This window comes from Cajanus cajan, chromosome 10, assembly GCF_000230855.2.
Source record: "Cajanus cajan strain Asha chromosome 10, NIPB_CcT2T_4, whole genome shotgun sequence".
Classification (NCBI taxonomy): Eukaryota; Viridiplantae; Streptophyta; class Magnoliopsida; order Fabales; family Fabaceae; genus Cajanus; species Cajanus cajan.
In genome coordinates, this window is record NC_138526.1 from 263,432 (window position 1) to 283,071 (window position 19,640).

Sequence of the window (19,640 nt, forward strand, 5' to 3'; positions counted from 1 at the left end):
AATTGCGTACCCGAAATCAATTAGGGATCCATTCTTATTGATCTTGAACAATGTGAGAGAAGACTACTCTCTTCCTGGTAGGAGGTGAAAAGGCAGAAGACAGAAATGTTTTTCGCTATGAGAACTGACTAATGGGATACCAATTCTATATCCTTACCAGTAAAGACCAGGGACCTCTGAACAGGCTACTGAATATTCCAACCTATCACAGACCATTCATCGGAAGCCTAATATGTATTACCCATAGATTAATAATAATGTGCAATATAATTAATATTAACATATAAATATAATTTATTAATTAATGTTAATCCATAATAATAATAAAATAGAGAATAATTATATAAATAAATATATAAATATAAAATTCTCCCACTTGGATAACATTAATCAATAAATTAAATATATCAATTACAACACAAGCACATATATCAATTAACAATACAAGAAATATAAAAATAACCACAAAGATAGTTTCCGATAGGGATACATACCTTATGCTTATATTTTATAAATAATGGATAATGAAAAATATAATAAAATATGTGATCCCAAAAATGGTCGAAGCAATTTTATATGCTAAAAGAGATGTAATAAAAATGACGTCATTGATAAATTTGCATTTCATGAAAATCATAATAATAAAAATGTAAATTTCAGACTCCCACTAATCCAAGACATCAAAAAAACTTAACCACACCCATATGAGTTACATGATTTTGAAAAATTCCAATAGCTAAGCCTTTAGTCATTAGATCTGCTAACATATTTTTTTGTAGCAATATGCTCAATCCGAGTCTGAAAATCCAAAACTTTCTCTCTAACAAATAGAAATTTTATATCAAAATGCTTTGAGCGAGTAGAACTTCTATTGTTTTGAGAGAAATGCACAGCAGCAGTATTGTCACAATATATCACAAGTGGCCTAGAAATACTTTCAACAATATGAAAGCTAGAAATCAAATTTTTAAGCCACACAACTTGACAAGTAGCCTCATAACAAGCGACATACTCTGCCTCCATGGTAGAAGTAGCTGTAAGAGTTTGTTTAACACTTTTCCAAGAAATAGCTCCTCCTACCATCATAAAAACAAAGCCAGAAGTAGATTTTTAATCGTCAGGGCAACCAACAAAATCAGAATCAGAATAACCGATAACCTGAAGTTGATCATACTTCTTATAGGTCAACATATGATCCTTAGTTCCCTGCAAATATCTAAAGACCTTTTTAACGGCTTTCCAATGACCCAAACCCAGGTCACTCAAGTATCTCCCTAAAGCATTAATAGTAAAAGCAATACCAGGACAAGTACAAACTCGAGCATACATCAAACTACCAACAGCGGAAGCATATGCGACCTTTTCCATTTCAACTCTATCATTATCATTTTGAGGACATTGAGATTTAGAGAGTTTGTCACCTTTTTGAACAGGTGCAGCACATGGGGAGCAAGAATGCATGTTGGACCATTTGAGGATTTTATCAATATACCCTCTTTGAGACAACCCAAGAATGCCACATAACCTATCACGAAAAATCTGAAAGCCTAGAACAACAGAGGCTTCACCAAGGTCCTTCATATCAAAATGGGTATTTAACATAAATTTTGTCTCAGTCAAAAGTTCAACACTGCTACTAGCAAGAAGAATATCATCAACATATAAGACAAGAATGATGAAATGGCTCCCACTAGTCTTCAAGTAAATGCACTGATTTGAGGCATTTTCCTTGAAGCCAAAAGTAGTGAACACCTTATCAAATTTCAAATATCATATTTGTCTTCTCAATAAGAGACAAATATTGACCTTTTTGAGCTTTGTCAAAAGTCTTAAATTTCTCACCAATTGACTTGAAAAAAATCCTTAGCCTTATCATTTTTTTTGGAATGCTTTGTTGAATAGACTTCTCCATGGTGTATTTCATCACCATCAGACACACCCTATTTGAGTGTTCCCATTTCTCATGAGAAGTTCTTTAGACAATAGTGGACTTAAGAGTAAGAGTTGGAGGCTCTTTCTCTCTTAAGAAACAGTTCATATTAGTAATTGTCATATATAAGTCCAGAGATTCATTATGGTCCTCAAAATTTGTCCCATTCAATATATATTTTGACTGAAGTCAATTGCATAGGAAAAAAATGACGGTATCCAAACAACAAAGAAACATTTAATATGCACAATTGTTATGGAATAAAAAATTAAATGTTTCTAAATACACAACCAAACATACCTATAATATAAAATTTCTCATTCATTATGATCCCGCCTAAGGGTCCCGAACCATAATAAATAAGAAATACAAAATGTAATGCACAACTTATGTAAAAAAAATCTAATATCGATAGAGTACTTGACAAATAATTGACATAAGATAAAATTAAGAAAAAAAATTGTATCATAATACCAAAATACATTAACAACAAAATACCGATAAGGCATAATTATCATTAATGTAATATAAAATTAATTAGAGAAATAATTAAATAATGTTATATTTATATATTTATTTATATAATTATTCTCTATTTTATTATTATTATGGATTAACATTAATTAATAAATTATATTTATATGTTAATATTAATTATATGGCACATTATTATTAATCTATGGATAATACATATTGGGCTTCCGATGAATGGTCTATGATGGGTTGGAATATTAATCTACTGGTAAGGATATAGAACTAGTATCCCATTAGTCAGTTCTCATAGCGAAAAACATTTCTGTCTTCTGCCTTTTCACCTCTTACTAAGAAGAGAGCAGTCTTCTCTCACATTCTTCAAGATCAATAAAAATGGATCCCTAATTGATTCTGGATACGCAAGTCTTTCTAAACCTTGCTCGAACATACTATAATATTATATCTTATATTATTCATTATTTGAGTAATCACTATGAATTTCTTTTCAGTCTCTTGATCCAGTGGTTGTAAGATTTATTCTGAGATATTGGGGGATTGACCGGATAATCTCAAATTCAATTTCTATCGTATTAAAATAATATTTGATCAACAAAACTCATATCTCACAAACATAAATTAATCCTTGATTATTAACTTTAAAATATAGCATAAACCACGTGGATGAAAAAAATGGCAATCAAATTAATAAAAACTAAAACGAAACGGGTAACTAAGATTATAATATCAAAATTACGATAAGTAGTTCTATCTAAAATATTTATTTAACATTTTAAGAATTTACTTACTGTTTTCAGAACCAAAATGACGGAATAAATTAAGATGGTTGAATCTAGAAGGTGGCAAATATAGGGAGGGAAATAATTAAGAACTATTCTTAACGGTACGGAGTTGATATAATTTTGAGTAAATAATAGTAACCTTTAATTTGATAGGTATATATGTATAGAGAATTTATATGGGAAATTGGGTGCATAAGTGTCATTGTGTGTTTGGTGGAAGATGAATGAGAGTTTAGTGGTGGCGTAATGATATTACGTGTAGAAATGAACCGACCAAGTACGTTCCTTGTGAATAAAATTGTCAAGGTTTGCTGAAGCAGGAGTTAATGATCTGAAAACGAAATTGGTGGCAATCGCTATCTATCTTTTGTTTGTGACTTTGGATGCCAGAGAGTCATTGGTTTTGGTTAAAACTTAAAAGAATCCTCCCATTCCCACTCTTGCACGTCCTTGTCACTCACGCACGCAATCAAGACCCACTCTCGACGGGTCTTAGGTCTTTGTACTTTGCAGGAAACGGTATATAACCACATGCTCTTCCCATTCTCTAAAATTTTCCATCTCTGCCTCTCATTCAACGTGCACCATATTAATGAGACACAAATCAAGGACCCTTGTCCATTCAAGAGCTACCTAGCTACATTTTCATCACAAAACCAATACAAGTATCGGCTCAGTTTCTGAGAAACATAATCTCATAAAAACATCACTTTATAAAAATATGCATGCCAAAACACACACTAGTATTATTTAATTTCACTGCTTTGTCATTTTAGAATGTAGACCTCTTCTAAAACAATTATTATTTATGTAACTGGTCCCTAGAATTTGGTCTAATATATACCACGTATAAATATTAGATACACAACCACTGGTTAGAATCCTAAACTTTTTCAGTTGGTGTTCATACTATCATCTTCAAATGTTGAATTCTACTCTGTCCCACACACAACTTTATAATTGGTCAGGTTCTTTCTCTTGCTGTGGTCTGGCTAGGTTTTTTTTGGGTATAATATAAGGATGACCTGTTGGTGGTGAGGCCTATTCGATTTAAAAACTTTTGGGTCGATCAGTTTTCTAAGTGCTGCCCATCACTGCAACCTTACATTTTTCGTTTCCAACCTAAAACTAAAATAGTAGTTTAATTTGGGCAAGAATTATAAGAGAGAAAATATTTTGTCCATAACTTGTGGTTTGGGTTTCCTCATTTATAAAACTTCATAATTCAGCTCCCAATTAGAGATTAATATCATTTATAAAACAGTTTATTTGTAGAAACCCTAAATTCTAAACCAAAAATCCTGCTTATACTATTCTAAATTCTACCATTAAGTTGACTTTAATAGTTTAGGGCTTAAGCTTAATAGTTAAACAGTTTGAACAACTGAAAGTAACCTTTTATTCATTTCTAGGACAAAGATATTAATACACTTCAAAAAAGAGGGTGAATAAATGAAAAGAAAAGAGAAATAAAAAAAGAAAAAATGATAAAAGAAGAAAGAGAACGTAAAAAATATGACGTAATGCAAAAAATAGAAAAAGAATAAGAAGAAAATTTGCTCAAGAATAAATTAGAAGAAAAAATGACTCTATATTTATATTTAGAGAAAAATATATTCTTTTCATCGAGATATTAATATTGTACCGACATTCTTTCTTATGTTTTTACCCTAACAAATTTGAGTGTACTCCATTTTTAATTTTTCGTTAGTTTTGTGAAACAAAAAATAATAATTTTTTTAACTGAAGAAATAAAAAATTATCATTAAAATATCATGTGTAATATTAAATATACTCCAATTCACTCGTGTTATAATATACAATCTTCTCTTTTAACAAATTTACAATGTTTTATTAGTTTTGAATTTTTCATTAGTTTTAATTCTCATATATGTATCTTCACTCATGTTAAAATATACAGTGTTCTCCTTCAACAAAATATAAATATATACTCCTTTTAATTAGTCCATAATTTTTTATTCGTTAATCTTTCACTTTTGTTTTATTTATTTATTTTTAACTTTTTACACATTTCAAATAATATTAATTATTTTTAAAAAAATATACTCCTATTTAGTAATTGTTGTTGAAATAAAAGATATGAAAGTCTTATATCTTCTAAAAAGGATTTAATTTGATGATAACAATTGTCATTAAAAAAATTCATTATAGGAGTTTTGGATAAAATAAAGTTTCAAGAAATGAATTTTATTACAAGAAAAATAACGACATTTTTGCTATAGAGGTTGTCTAGTGGAACAAGCATCTAGTAACGACTTTCATAATTTTTACTAGAAAAAAAATGTCATATAACATATATCTTATGGTAACATGATATTTATTATTAAAAAATTATTTTTACCTACACTATAAATATAATATATGTCAATATATTGTTAAAAAATATAGTTATAAACTATAATGACATACAATATATATTGTTAAATCTCATTAAAAATTAACACTAAAATTATGTGTAAAAAAGATTTATACTTACATATATTATATTTATACTAATATTTTTTATATGTCAATATACATAACATTCGTTATAGTGTTTCTTTTTTAATGTTTAAGTAAGTGCCCAGTCTTAATAATATGTTTTTCTTGAATGTCTTATTAAACTAACTTATACAGATTCTTTAAGAAAAAGAATAATAATATTTTTTTTGTTTTTGTTTTCATGCACATTTGATTTTGTCCTATCCTCTTTTGGGATAAGATAAGAAAGAATATTTTATATGCTAACTTCTCTTTGATCCTTTTTATAAGAAAAAAAGTTATATAGTGCGAATACAAAATTTTCTAGTATAACACACCTGCACATAACAATGAATACTAAATTCTCTATCCTCATGGTAATATGAGACAAAATTTGGACCTATTGTGCCTAATTGAGATGTGATAAAGAAAATAGTACAAAACACTTTGTCCTTTGAAATTGTCTCCCAACATGTCTTTTGGAGAAGCTATAAAAGATGACTTTGAGAAGGCAAGAAGTGTACATGAGAAAGAACAAGTAATAATTCTCTTCGAGCACATCAATGTTCTTGAAGAAAAAAAAATCTTAAAGTCATTCATGACTCAAAAGCACATTCTTGAATAGATCGTTAGTAGATGATCCTTGTACTCCTTATAACCTTAGTGTTAAGATGGAGCACTAGAGTGTTTGTAAAGCTTATAATATCCTTTCTCTATGAGTAAAACATTTGTAATACCTTTCAACTTTGTTTAGTGATAAGTTTGAAGAGGCTTGACCAAAAATACTTGAAAATTTCAAAATGTATTGTTGATAATACTTAATTGTACTATTGATTGAGTAGTGAATTTCTTTTGTGTAAGAAGGGACTGGATATAATTTTTAAGATGTAAAAGTGAAGCAATATAATTTCTTGACATGAATATCTCTTTCCATACTCTTTACATTTTAGAAAACACTTTATTTCCTTATCGTATAATACCTATCAATAACATGGTTGAAGAAAATGTTTTGAGGAATTTTTTTTTTATTTAAAAAACACACAATTCAACTCCTCTTCTTATTTGTCACTTTGGTTATTTCAATTGTTTTACACATATTTCATAACCACTATTGTTAAAGATATTAAATAAGGGTATTTTTCAATAAGATACTAATATTAGATATTTCTTAAATGGTATACAAAACTTTAAACATAAAATATTATGGTTTGAATGAAGTATTATAGATTTCTCTCTCTCTCTCTCTTTATATGTGTGTGTAGAGAGATTTACTTACTTTAAGAATAAGTTTTGATAAATTTATTCAACTCAATAATTTATGTTCTACATTGAATTTTAAAGATTCATTCGTTAAATTAAAAGTACTTAACATATAGATCAAACTTACAATTTTTTTAAAAGATATTGAAAATTATTTGATAGTTTATTTTATTAATTCAAATTGAAGAATAATCACAAAAATACTTTATACATTGATTTAAATATATATAACAAAGTATCATATGATTTTCAAGTTTTTAAAAAAATTATAAACTTGATATATACATATTAAGAACTTTTAATTTATTACTTGAATCATTTAAATTTGATACAGAAAATTTTGATATAGAACAATAAGTCTACTAAGATTACTTCAAGAGTAAGTTTTCTTAGACATACTGTACTCAATAATTCATATTTTATATTAAATTTTAATGATTTAATTGTTAAATTAAAAGTTTTTAATGCATAATTAAAGTTTACAAATTTTAAAAAATTTAAAACTATTTAATATTTCATTTTATTAATTTAAATTGCCAGACATTTTATAAGAGAGTTTCATATCATTTTATATGCATATTATTTTGTTGCATTTTACATTCTACAAAACTAAACAAGAATCATTTTTTCTCTTATTAAACAATTTAATAATTATCTTATATTCGACCTAAACCTAGGTTATTCCACGCAGCCCATTCCACGGAATAAAAGCAACTGCTACATGATTTGGGCCTGACCTCTTTGAAATGTTATTGCTCTGTACCCTGAACAAGGATTTTCTCCTGTACCCATCAAATTTTACCACACTTTTTATTTTATTAAACTTAAAAAAATGACGAGTGTTAGGATGCAAAAGGATAATAGGTGGTTTATAGTGGTGAAGTAACTAATATATATAGTTGGTATTATCAGATTTAATATATACCATCTATAAGGTTATAAGTCTAAATGCTTATAAAAAGTTTGTCTATTAAAAATAGAAAAATTCTGGATCAAACCGTCTTTATATTATTTCCAGAACTAGCGACTAGGGATCGATCCCTTCATCAGGACGACTGCTACCACAATGACGAGGCGATGTTGAGCAACAACCACCGGTGGGAAGAAAGACGTGCAGTCAGTGTGGGCAAAGTGATGCCGTCATATATATGTGTTTCGCATAATATGCTATAATTATCAACTTAATTAAATTAATATGAAGTAAATACTGTCTTATGCATATTATGAGACATAAAAATATTATTTTTTGTTTCGTTTGATCGTCTACGCTACCTTAAATATTCAAATAGAAATAAACTCAATATTACATAATAATATATTATTTTGTGGTCACAAATATTTTACATTTCACTTTATAGAAAGACCAAAGACATAATTCTAACATGTAGGAAAAATGAATCTTGTCTACATCACTTAAACTCCTCAACAAAATTTATTATAGTCTCAATAACTACCTTTATAGTTATTTTATTACAAATGATGATGATGATGATGATATATTTAAAACATACAACTCTTAAAAGTAGAAATCGTTACCATGAAAAACATATTCTTTAAAGAAAAAAGCTAATAATTAGAAAATAATTCGTATTATTAATGTTTTTAAAGATAATATTTTTCTTAAAACAGACATAAATTGTAAATTGCATTCTCGCATGTTGTTAAGGTGCTAGTTAAAAATATATAAATTGTATCCTTAATTTTTTATATTTGTTTTTATTTAAAAAAGGCCTAATCGAGATCCACGCGAGGATTTAGAAATAATCAACAGAAAATAATGAAAATAGAGAAGGGTAGCGTTTTTTAATAGTATAGGCTTGATTCGAGCTCCACGCGGAGAATTAAAAATAATCCGTGAGGAGAAGTTGATGATTAACAGAAGTCGAATCAAGTGGTAATTGATTAGACTTTTGGAATGGGATCTATATAGAATAAATTAATGAAAGGGCACGTGATTGTTCCCTGGAAACATGCAGTATATATATAAGTATAAGTGAAGGTGAAGTTGTAGTGATAGTAATCAAACATGGCCACACTCCACAAGGAAAGTGTTCAGCGATTTTTGGGCCTCACGAGGCTTCACATACTCTTCCACTTGGTGGCAGTGCTGTTCCTCTTTTACTACCGCATAACGCAACTCTTATCTAAACCAACCGTCGCATGTCTTCTCATGACCATAGCCGAGCTCCTTTTCACGGAGACCTGGTTCTTCAGCCAAGCCTTCCGGTGGCGCCGCCTGTCGCGGGAGGTCATGCCGGAGAACTTGCCAAGGGACCAAAAACTGCCGGGCCTTGACATCTTTGTGTGCACGCTTGACCCTAAAAAGGAGCCAACCGTGGAGGTGATGGACACGGTTGTTTCCGCCATGGCCATGGACTATCCCGCTGATAAGCTGGCCGTGTATCTTTCGGACGACGGTGGGTGTCCGGTGACGCTGTATGCCATGAAAGAGGCTTCTGAGTTCGCTAAGGAGTGGCTTCCTTTCTGCACAAAGTATCGGGTCAAGTCCAGGTGTCCCAAGGTCTTCTTCTCTCCCATGGGGGAGGATGAACACCTTCATCACGATGATGGATTCCGGACAGAGAAAGAGCAGCTCAAGGTAAACTTTAAACATTAAATAACATCAACTGTTTCTCTCAATAAACTTGTCTAAAACACAAGACAAATATAACAAAAGTTAACTAAATTTTTATCAAAGTTTATGTATAAATTAATTCTAATTTTAAAAAAAATTATATTTCATTTCTTTAATTTCTTAAAAATGCTTTCTTTTTTTTAAAAAAGTTTATCCATATACATATCTTTATCATAACACAAGTGACAAAATAATTTTTTTTATTTTAATATAAATTAAAAATGCTTAAAACATTTGATAAATGAATAGAGCCAGTCTAACTCTAGTCCCACAGCATGATAAATCAATGTTTAGATTTCTATCGAAGGGAGAGATATGCACATATAGTATTGATAATAATGTTTCTAAATGAAATCATCTTCAAAAGAAGATACATATATGTAAAAAAGAATTGTTTAAGTAATTCCTCCTTTGATTAATGTAATATACAAATTTGTCTCTCAGATTGATGATTTGAAATGTATTTTTTATATTATAATAAAAGGTGTTGGTAATGAATATATTGAAGAAGTTTTATTATGAGAAGCAAAGTTGATATACTTTTATATTCTAATGATATTATTTAATATTTAACTCAAGGAGTTAACATAATGATTAGATAAAGAGTGTGCATGTAATTTCTAAGTGAAGATTTGTGTAATGTATAAATTAAAGAGTGCTATGGTAATGTTTTTCAAATAATATTAAAGAGATTAATGTAAAGATAGAAAAATCTCACAAATACAGTACGTGTGATTTATTCCAATAAATTCTGAACAAATTTTTTTATTGTTTAGTAAGTTTTGAAATACACTTTAACTTTTTTCTATTTTTTTTATCAGTAAACTCATCTGAAATTTACTTTAAAGAACATTAATGTTTTATTATTCGACGCAAGTGTTTATACACTTTTATATTCTAATGATATCATTTAATAGTTAACTCAAGGAGTTAACATAATGATTATATAAAGGGTGTGCATGTAATTTAAAAGTGAAGGTTTGTGTAATGTATAAATTAAAGAGTACTAAGGTAATTTTTTTCAAATAATATTGAAGATATTAATGTAAAGATAGAAAAATCTCACAAATACAGTGTGATTTATGCTAATAAATTTTGAATTTTTTTTATTGTTTAGTAAGTTTTGAAATACACTTTAACTTTTTTATTTTATTAATTTTTTTAAATATTTTTTTATCAATAAACTCATCTAAAATTTACTTTAAAAAATATATTATGTTTTTATTATTCAACGAAAGTATTTTTCTTTTCTTCTCATTTTAGTGTAAGCTATGAAATGCAGTTAGGGATATGTAAAATATCTGAAGATTCATAATTGAATTGATCCACATTAAAAACTGATTCATAATTGAATCAATCTACATTAAAAAATCTAATCTATTTTGAGAAGAAAAAAATCTAAATCAATACACTTTGTAAAATCGATTTGATTTTCTAATCTATTTTTGTAAAAGTGGATTAATTTAATTTTCTTAAAAAATCATTTCATATATGAATATAAAATGAATAATTACACCCTAATGAACCGATCTAATTCTTTTTTAAAAAAATCAATTCATATTTTAAAAAAATTGAACTGATCCATTTTAAGAAAAACAGATCAATCAACCGACTAGTTTTTATAAAATAAATTGTTTCGGTATGAATTTTTCAAAAATTCAATCCATAAACACTTCTAAAATAATTTCCCTCTCACGTGATTTTTTTCTATCTTGCAGGAAAAATACAATAAAATGCAAAAGAATATTGAAAAATTTGGCAGCGACCCTAAAAATTGCTCTATTGTGTTTGACAGACCAAGTCGCATAGAGGTACTAGTTCCCTTTCCAAGTTGAAATTAAGAATGAAATGAAATGCCTTGTTTGTTCCATTCAACTTCCAAAATAAAATAAAACCAGACCAAACCGGAACTCAATTCATATTAAAATATAGTTTATCATGTTACATTATTACTTTTCTAGATTATAAATGACCAACCGGAAATGCCACTGGTTGTTTACGTGTCTCGTGAGAGAAGGCCAACTGTTTCACATAGATATAAAGGAGGAGCCCTCAACACATTGGTGAGTATTATCTGAATTCGATCTATAATGTCCCATTTTTATTTATAAAATTCTAATATATTTAAATACTCATCGTTACACTTAATTAATTATTAATTGCGGTTACATGCAGCTGAGAGTCTCGGGGCTATTCAGTAACGGCCCTTATGTACTTGTAGTTGATTGTGATATGTATTGCAATGATGCATCCTCAGCTAAACAAGCCATGTGCTTTTTCCTTGATCCTGAAACCTCCAAAGATGTTGCGTTTGTCCAATTCCCTCAAATGTTTCACAACCTTAGCAAGAAAGACATCTATGATAGTCAAACTAGGCATGCTTTTACGGTAATTAAATCACCAAACCATCCTTCTAATTTTTTATTTATTCTTTAGCTTCTGCTTGTTTGTTTTGTTTGATCAGTTATATATCATAATTTCTTTTAGACAATGTGGCAAGGAATGGATGGACTAAGAGGTCCTGGTCTTGCTGGTAGTGGCAATTATTTGCGTAGAAGTGCATTACTCTTTGAAAGCCCAAATCAAAATGGTAAATATGCCCTCATTGCGTTTCTTTTTATTCACAAACAAAAACACACATATATATATATATACACGCATGTTTCCTCTGTAGTTTATCTAAATTGATTTATCATTTTATTACCAATGAATTTTATTTATAATGATAGATAGCTATGAACGTAACGCCCAAAACAAATTTGGCAAGTCTACCATGTACATTGAATCATTAAAAGCCATCCATGGACAACAAACTGCCAAAAAGAACATTCCAAGAAACGTGATTTTACAAGAAGCTCGAGCAGTGGCCTCTTGTTCCTATGAAATAGACACAAATTGGGGTAGTGAGGTAAGTATAAATTATTGATATACCTATTTAGTGCATGTTTGGATAATTTTTTCTAAAATTACTTTTAAGAGAAAAAGATAAAAAAGGAGAATAAATTAAGTAACTTCTTTATGAGTTAAAATTAACTTATATATAAATTAGTTTTAGCTTTCATATAGTTTATCTAAACGTTACATTTGGTGATTTAAAATTTCAAAATTGATTGAAATTCACAGGTAGGGTTCTCATATGCTATACTAATAGAGAGTTCAGTTACTGGCTATCTTCTCCACTGCAGAGGATGGAGATCAACTTACCTTTACCCCAAAAGACCCTGTTTCTTGGGATGTGCCCCCACTGACTTAAAGGAGGGCATGCTTCAGTTGGTGAAATGGTCATCTGAATTTTGCTTGCTTGGTCTATCTAAATACAGCCCTTTCACTTATGGCATTTCAAGATTGCCTATTATGCATGCCTTTACCTTTTGCTACTTGACATCCACAACTCATTATGCTATTCCCTTAATAGTATATGGCATCATTCCTCAAGTATGCTTCTTCAAAGGAATTCCTGTTTTTCCAATGGTAAACTTCTCATACAACTCTTGCATTATTGTTATTTGCTACTGCTATTCATTTTTATTAATAAGATTCAATGGTTATTAATTGTCACATTTTCAAGATCATCATTAATATCACTTTTAAAATAGTTATTATAAACCAATAAATTTATCCTACATTATAGCTTGTTATTGGATGACAATGCATAACATTTTTCTCTTATTAATATCATTACTTTTCAATCATATTTCAATATGATCCTACAAGAATTTTCCTTTGTAGATTGTATAAATATTTATACAAGTAGAATTTTTATAGAATTATTTAACACTTTTATTTACTTATGTCACAGGTTACAGAACCATGGTTTATAGTATTTGCAATATTATATGTATCCTTTCAAAGCCAGCATTTGGTTGAGGTCCTTTATGACGGTTGCTCCTTGCCAATGTGGTGGGATGAACAAAGAATTTGGATTATAAGGTCACTAATTGTAAGCATATTTGCACCTATAGCAGCAATGAAGAAAATATTTGGGTTGAACAAGGCGAAATTCACTTTATCAAACAAAGCTATTGACAAAGAGAATTTAAAAAAATATGAGAAGGGTAAGTTCAATTTCGAAGGTGCAGCTGTGTTCATGACTCCGTTGGCTGTATTACTCATAGTGAACATTGTTTGCTTCTTTGGTGGTTTATGGAGACTGCACAATGTGAAAGATTTTGAAAAGATGTTTGGTCAACTTTTTTTACTTGGCTATCTGGTGGCTCTCAGTTACCCCATTTTTGAGGGGATAATAACTATGAAAAGCAAGGGTGGGTAGTTGCTTTTCAATGACTAGACTCATTTAGGTATTTGAAAATTTTTCACAAATAATATCTAAAGTGCAGCATGTATCTTAATATGTAACAGTTATACTCCATATATTGAAGTTACATGAATCCGTCTTTATTAATTCTATTACCGTGTGTTTCCATTTTTTATTTTATTTTTTTATATCAGCAGCGATCGCCTATTAATTAGTAATAATCATTGTTTGTTTTTATCTTTCTATTAATTCTATTAAATTAATATGGTTTACGAATCGTTACCCATAATTCTTATTCATGTCACATGAGAGAAGAATCTCACTCCTTCTCTTTCATCAAATGACACAAACTCTTTAACTAGCATAGACATATTCTGTTATCCGAAACTTTTGAGACATGTAATGCATTTTTCTAAAAGATTTATCCGTAGACTCTTATGTAAATCTCTTTGTATATAACATGTTATTCTTGGTACTAAGTCAAACATACATAATTGATAAGTAAATTCTTAATCCATAAAAGATAGAACATAGATAAAGAGAAAATAGCAGTGTTGTCCATAAATTTCTATGTAAATCTCTCGATATATAACATGTTCTTCAAAGTACTAACTTGATAATGCAGAATTGACAAGCTTTTAAGTTCATGATATTTATAGAAAGATATACCGACTCTTGTAACTATAGTTAATCACAAAAATTAAAAATAATTAATTTTAAAATATTATATAATTTCAATTAATTAAAAGTATAATGGTCAAGACTCATTAAAACTAGTATTAATTAGGATTAAAAGCCTATAATTAATAAAATAATAATTTAAAATTTAAATTTAAATTCAAAATAATTTGTCACAATTGGAATCACAATCAAAATGACTCAAAAATATTTTTAATGAAGCTGTTACCAATATTTAATTTTTTTAAAAAATAGAAAATCCTTCAAAAAAAAAAAATCTTTGAAATCAGAGTTAGACTACGAAGTTAATTATGTATAGAGAAAATATTAATACTCTACAATACTAATTAAAAAAATAATATTTTTAATTAATTACACAAAACTAAAAAAATATTAACACTTTACAATGTTAATTAAAAATAATATTTTTAATTAATTACGTAAAATTATATAACTTGTATTTTTTGGTATTAAGGAGGGCAAAAGCCCAAGTAGATGGCATAAGAATGTTATGGGTCAAAGAAAGCCCCATTACACTCTAAGCAACAGATACCACAGCTCGGGATTAGATAAAATATGGTATCCAGGTTTCTCTGAACATATGTACAAATTTGGTTTCCCAGTCCTTAGCCTGCCAACGTATAATGAAGCTAAGCATAGGCCAATATGGATACAACCGAGATTGACCCCATGATTAATAAAATGGATAACCAATTTAGAGTCACACTAAATAACGAGGGCTGATTGACCAATTTGGGGTACTTCTCCAAATTATTTACGTAAATGAGACTGTCTTTAAATAATATACACCTTTGGGGCATTTTTTAACGGTGTCGCTATGCCATAGCGACACCGGTGACACGTGAAATTTTTTAAGTTTAGGAAAGCCATGAAAGTTATATTTACAATGTCGCTACAGCCCATGACGACAAAAAACGCTTCAATGAAGTCGCTATAGCCTACAACGCCTATTTTTTGTTAGAGCAAAACCACTTACCCACAGAAAATGAGAGAGAATACCAGAGAGAACGTAAAGTGAGAAAAATTGATCCACTTATTCACTGAGTATTAACAGTACATATGTCAAAATACAAACAGAGTCAATTACTATTTATACAGTAAAATGAAGGATTTGAATCACATTTCTTAACACCCCCCTTTGATTCAAAAGCTTACAAACAAAATACACCCAGAGATTCTCTCAACTCCCTAAACCTTTCGATCTTCAATGACTTAGTCATTATGTCCGCCAGTTGCATTTCTGTCCTGCAATGCTTCAATTTAATTCTACCCTTGCTTACTTGATCCCTGAGGAAATGATACTTGGTATCTATATGCTTACTTCTGCCGTGAGATACTGGATTCTTGGCCAAGTCTATAGCTGATTTACTGTCCACAAGCAATTCAACACCATTATCAACTGACACCTTTAATTCACTGAGCAAGGAAGACAACCATAGTGCTTGACAAGCAGCTGAACACGCTGCAATGTATTCTGCTTCACAAGTTGATAGTGCCACCACTGTTTGCTTCTTTGAGTTCCAAGATATAGGAGATCCAGACAATAGGAAGACTTGTCCCATAGTGCTTCTTCTATCAACCAAATCACCACACCAATCAGAATCAGAATAAGCTACAAGACGCAGACCATCATCTTCCTTTGTTTGATGAGAGAACATAATTCCATATCCCAGAGTTCCTTTTAGATATCTCAAGATTCTCTTAGCAGCTACCAAATGTGGTTGTCTAGGGTCATTCATGAACCTACTTACAAGCCCAACACTAAAAGCAATTTCTGGTCTACTATGACAAATGAACCTCAGGCTACCAACAATCTGCCTGAACAGGGTTCCATCAACTGAAGCCTCATTCTCACTTCTTGTAAGTTTCCCATTGATCTCTGCCGGAGTTTCTGCAGGATTACACCCCATCATATTGAACCTCTTTAGTACCTCTGAAATATACTTCTTCTGATGCATAAAGATTCCCTTCTCAGTATAAGCAAACTCTAATCCCAAAAAATATGATAGGATTCCCAAGTCTGTCATTTCAAATTCCTTCTTCAAACTTTGCTTGAGTGACTCAATGTCAGCTGAACTATTACCAGTAACCAGTAAGTCACCCACATATAGGCAAATGATAAGAATTTTAGTGGAACTCACCATCTTAACATAAACTCCATGCTCAACTGAGCATTTCTGAAAACCAACACTATGGAGGAAAGTGTCAACCCTTTTATTCCACGCTCTAGGTGCCTGTTTTAGGCCATATAGGGCCTTCCTTAACTTCAGAACCTTCTGTTCATTCCCTTTACTTATGAAGCCAGGAGGTTGCACAATGAACACGTCTTCATCAAGTGGTCCATTGAGAAATGCTGACTTAACATCCAGCTGCCATAACTTCCAATTCCTCCAGCTAGCCAAAGCAACAATCAACCTCACAGTTTCCAATCTAGCTACGGGAGCAAACACCTCTGAGTAATCTATTCCTTCCCTCTGCATGAAACCTTTTGCTACCAATCTAGCCTTGTGCTTAGCAACTGATCCATCTGGTTTGAGCTTAATTTTGAAAACCCATTTAACATCAATAGGGGTCTTGTTCTGTGGTAATTCTACCATTTCCCAGGTATGATTCTTCTCAATGCTCCTCAATTCTTCTTCCATAGCTGATCTCCACTCTTTACTAGTGATAGCTTCATCAAGACTGATAGGTTCCACATCAGCCATGAGTGCCAGGTGCTGAACTAGATCACCATCAACTGAGATAGCATTGTCAGGATAAACTTGATAATCTGAGAGTCTTGAGGGAAAATTTTTGTTCCTTGTCGGTCTGTTTTCCACTGTTCGACATACATCATTCATTGTCTCCTGAGTAGTTTCCCCTATTGAGTTATTTTCTTCCCAGTCAAACTGTAATTTTGAAACTGTTTCAATTTTGGACTGTGACTCGCTCCATGAATTAGACTCATCAAAATAAACGTCTCTGCTGAAGAGAACTTGTTTTGTTTTTGGATTGTACAACTTGTAAGAACCTGTAGAGTTGTATCCAACAAAAATCATTGGCTCACTCTTGTCATCCAACTTCTTTCTCCTCTGATCAGGAACATGCCTGTAACATAAGGATCCAAAAATCCTAAAATGCTTGACTGACGGTTTGCTTCCTGACCAGGCTTCCTCTGGAACCATGGAGTCAAGTCTCTTGGTTGGGCACCTATTCAGAACATACACAGCTGTCATGGCTGCTTCACCCCAGAAACTATGAGGAAGATTCTTCTCTTTAAGCATACTTCTGACCATGTTCAAGATTGTTCTGTTTCTCCTTTCTGCAATGCCATTGTGTTGGGGAGTGTAAGGAGCAGTTACTTCATGAACTATTCCATGCTCTTTGCAGAAACCTTCAAATTCTCCAGATGTGAATTCTCCTCCACCATCTGTCCTCAAAATTTTGATGCATTTTTCAGATTGCTTCTCCACCAAAGCCTTGAATTCTTTAAAGATGCTGAACACATCACTCTTGGCTTTGATTAGGTAGAGCCATACCTTCCTGCTCAGGTCATCAACAAAAGAAACAAAATATCTATTTCCACCTAATGATGGAGTGTCAATAGGCCCACAAACATCTGAGTAAACAACATGCAGTATTTCACTAGCCTTAGAAGCAGTAAAATTGCTAAAGGAATTTCTGGGTTGTTTGCTGATTAAACAACTGTCACATACCTTCTTGGGAATTTTGATAGAAGGAAGACCAGTCAACATTTCTTTGGATTTCAAGAGACTCATATATCTAAAATTTAAGTGGCCTAGTCTGAGGTGCCATAACCATGCATCATCTGACAACGTAGCAGCGGAAAGACATTGAGATTCAACGGTGTTTAGGCTTACCTTGAAGGTTCTGTTCTTGGCCAGAGGGGCTTTCATGATCATTCTCTTGGTTGTGTCATAAATTTCCAAAAAACCATTGACCATGTTCATTGAGAAGCCTTTCTCCAAGAGTTGGCCCATACTGATCAAGTTGCTCTTCATTCCAGGAACATAAAGCACATCTGCAATCACTGCTTGTCTTCCATCTTGCCTCGTGACTAACACATTTCCAGTACCCTCTGCCTGAATGACTCTGTTGTCAGCAAATCTCACTGTGCTCTTCTTCTTTGCATCAAAATTAACAAGCCAATCACGATACCCTGTCATATGATTTGAACACCCAGAATCTATGTACCAAGTTTCATTTTTATGAGATTCTGGATTGGTGATCATCATCAACATTAGAGGTTGTTCTTCAGAATTTTCTTCGTTCTCTTCTTTGGCCATGTGTGCTTGATAATCACTATGTGATTGACTTCCCCGTTGATCTGTGCGACCTGGTGCAGCTTCACATTCTGCAGAAAAATGTCCAATTCGATTACAGTTAAAACATTTAATTCTTTTTCTATCAATAACCTTTTTTTTTCCTCCTCACCAATTATTGAAATTCCCTTTTCTATTTGAGCTTTCTGGTTGATCTTGATCAATCTTTCCTTGATCTTGGCTTTGATTGTTTCTTTCAAAGCCACCTCTGAATCCTTTCCCACGTCCTCGGCCTCTGAAGTTTCCTTTGGAGTTGTAACGTCCCCTTTTTGAGGTTTGAGCTTGCAGTGCTTGATGATCATCAGTCTTCACTAAACCTCTTTCAATGAGTCTCTGCTCATGTGCCTCAAGGGAACCTTGAAGTTCCTCTACCTTCAATTCTTCGAGCTTCTTTGATTCCTCAATGGCCACTACAATGTGGTCAAATTTGGGATCGAGTGTTCTCAGAATTTTTTCAACGATCGTTTGATTTGTGATTTTCTCACCACAGTTCTTCATGGCATTCGTGTGGGTTATGATTCTGTTGAAGAACTCAGCTATCTTTTCATTATTCTCCATTTGCATCAATTCGTATTGACGCCTCATCGTCTGCAATCTCACCTTCTTCAATTGCTCTGCTCCTTCATTGCATTTCTCCAGAATCTTCCACGCTTCTTGCGAAGTTGCAGCACCTGCAATCTTCTCAAAGTGTGCCTCATCAACACATTGATGAATCAAGAAGGTCGCTTTACAATCTTTCTTTTTATTTTCTCTGTGAAGCGCCTTTTGTGCATCTGTCGAGTCT

General features: G+C 31.3%; 1 protein-coding gene across 1 annotated transcript; it reads left to right on the forward strand.

The window, feature by feature from the left end:
* Positions 1-8,949: 8,949 nt before the first annotated feature.
* On the forward strand, positions 8,950-13,987 carry LOC109792320 (quillaic acid 3-O-glycosyltransferase CSL1). Its single transcript, XM_020351721.3, has 8 exons — positions 8,950-9,544; positions 11,299-11,391; positions 11,542-11,643; positions 11,756-11,968; positions 12,068-12,170; positions 12,310-12,488; positions 12,704-13,051; positions 13,380-13,987. The coding sequence occupies exons 1-8, from the start codon at positions 8,972-8,974 to the stop codon at positions 13,848-13,850; spliced, it is 2,082 nt and encodes a 693-aa protein (XP_020207310.1). The 5' UTR covers positions 8,950-8,971; the 3' UTR covers positions 13,851-13,987.
* Positions 13,988-19,640: the final 5,653 nt, after the last annotated feature.

Coding starts and splice junctions, on each gene's coding strand:
- LOC109792320 (XM_020351721.3), top strand. CDS start 8,972: ATGGCCACACTCCACAAGGAAAGTGTTCAGCGATTTTTGGGCCTCACG. Junction 12,489..12,703: donor ACACAAATTGGGGTAGTGAG/GTAAGTATAAAT, acceptor TGAAATTCACAG/GTAGGGTTCTCATATGCTAT. Junction 13,052..13,379: donor GAATTCCTGTTTTTCCAATG/GTAAACTTCTCA, acceptor CTTATGTCACAG/GTTACAGAACCATGGTTTAT.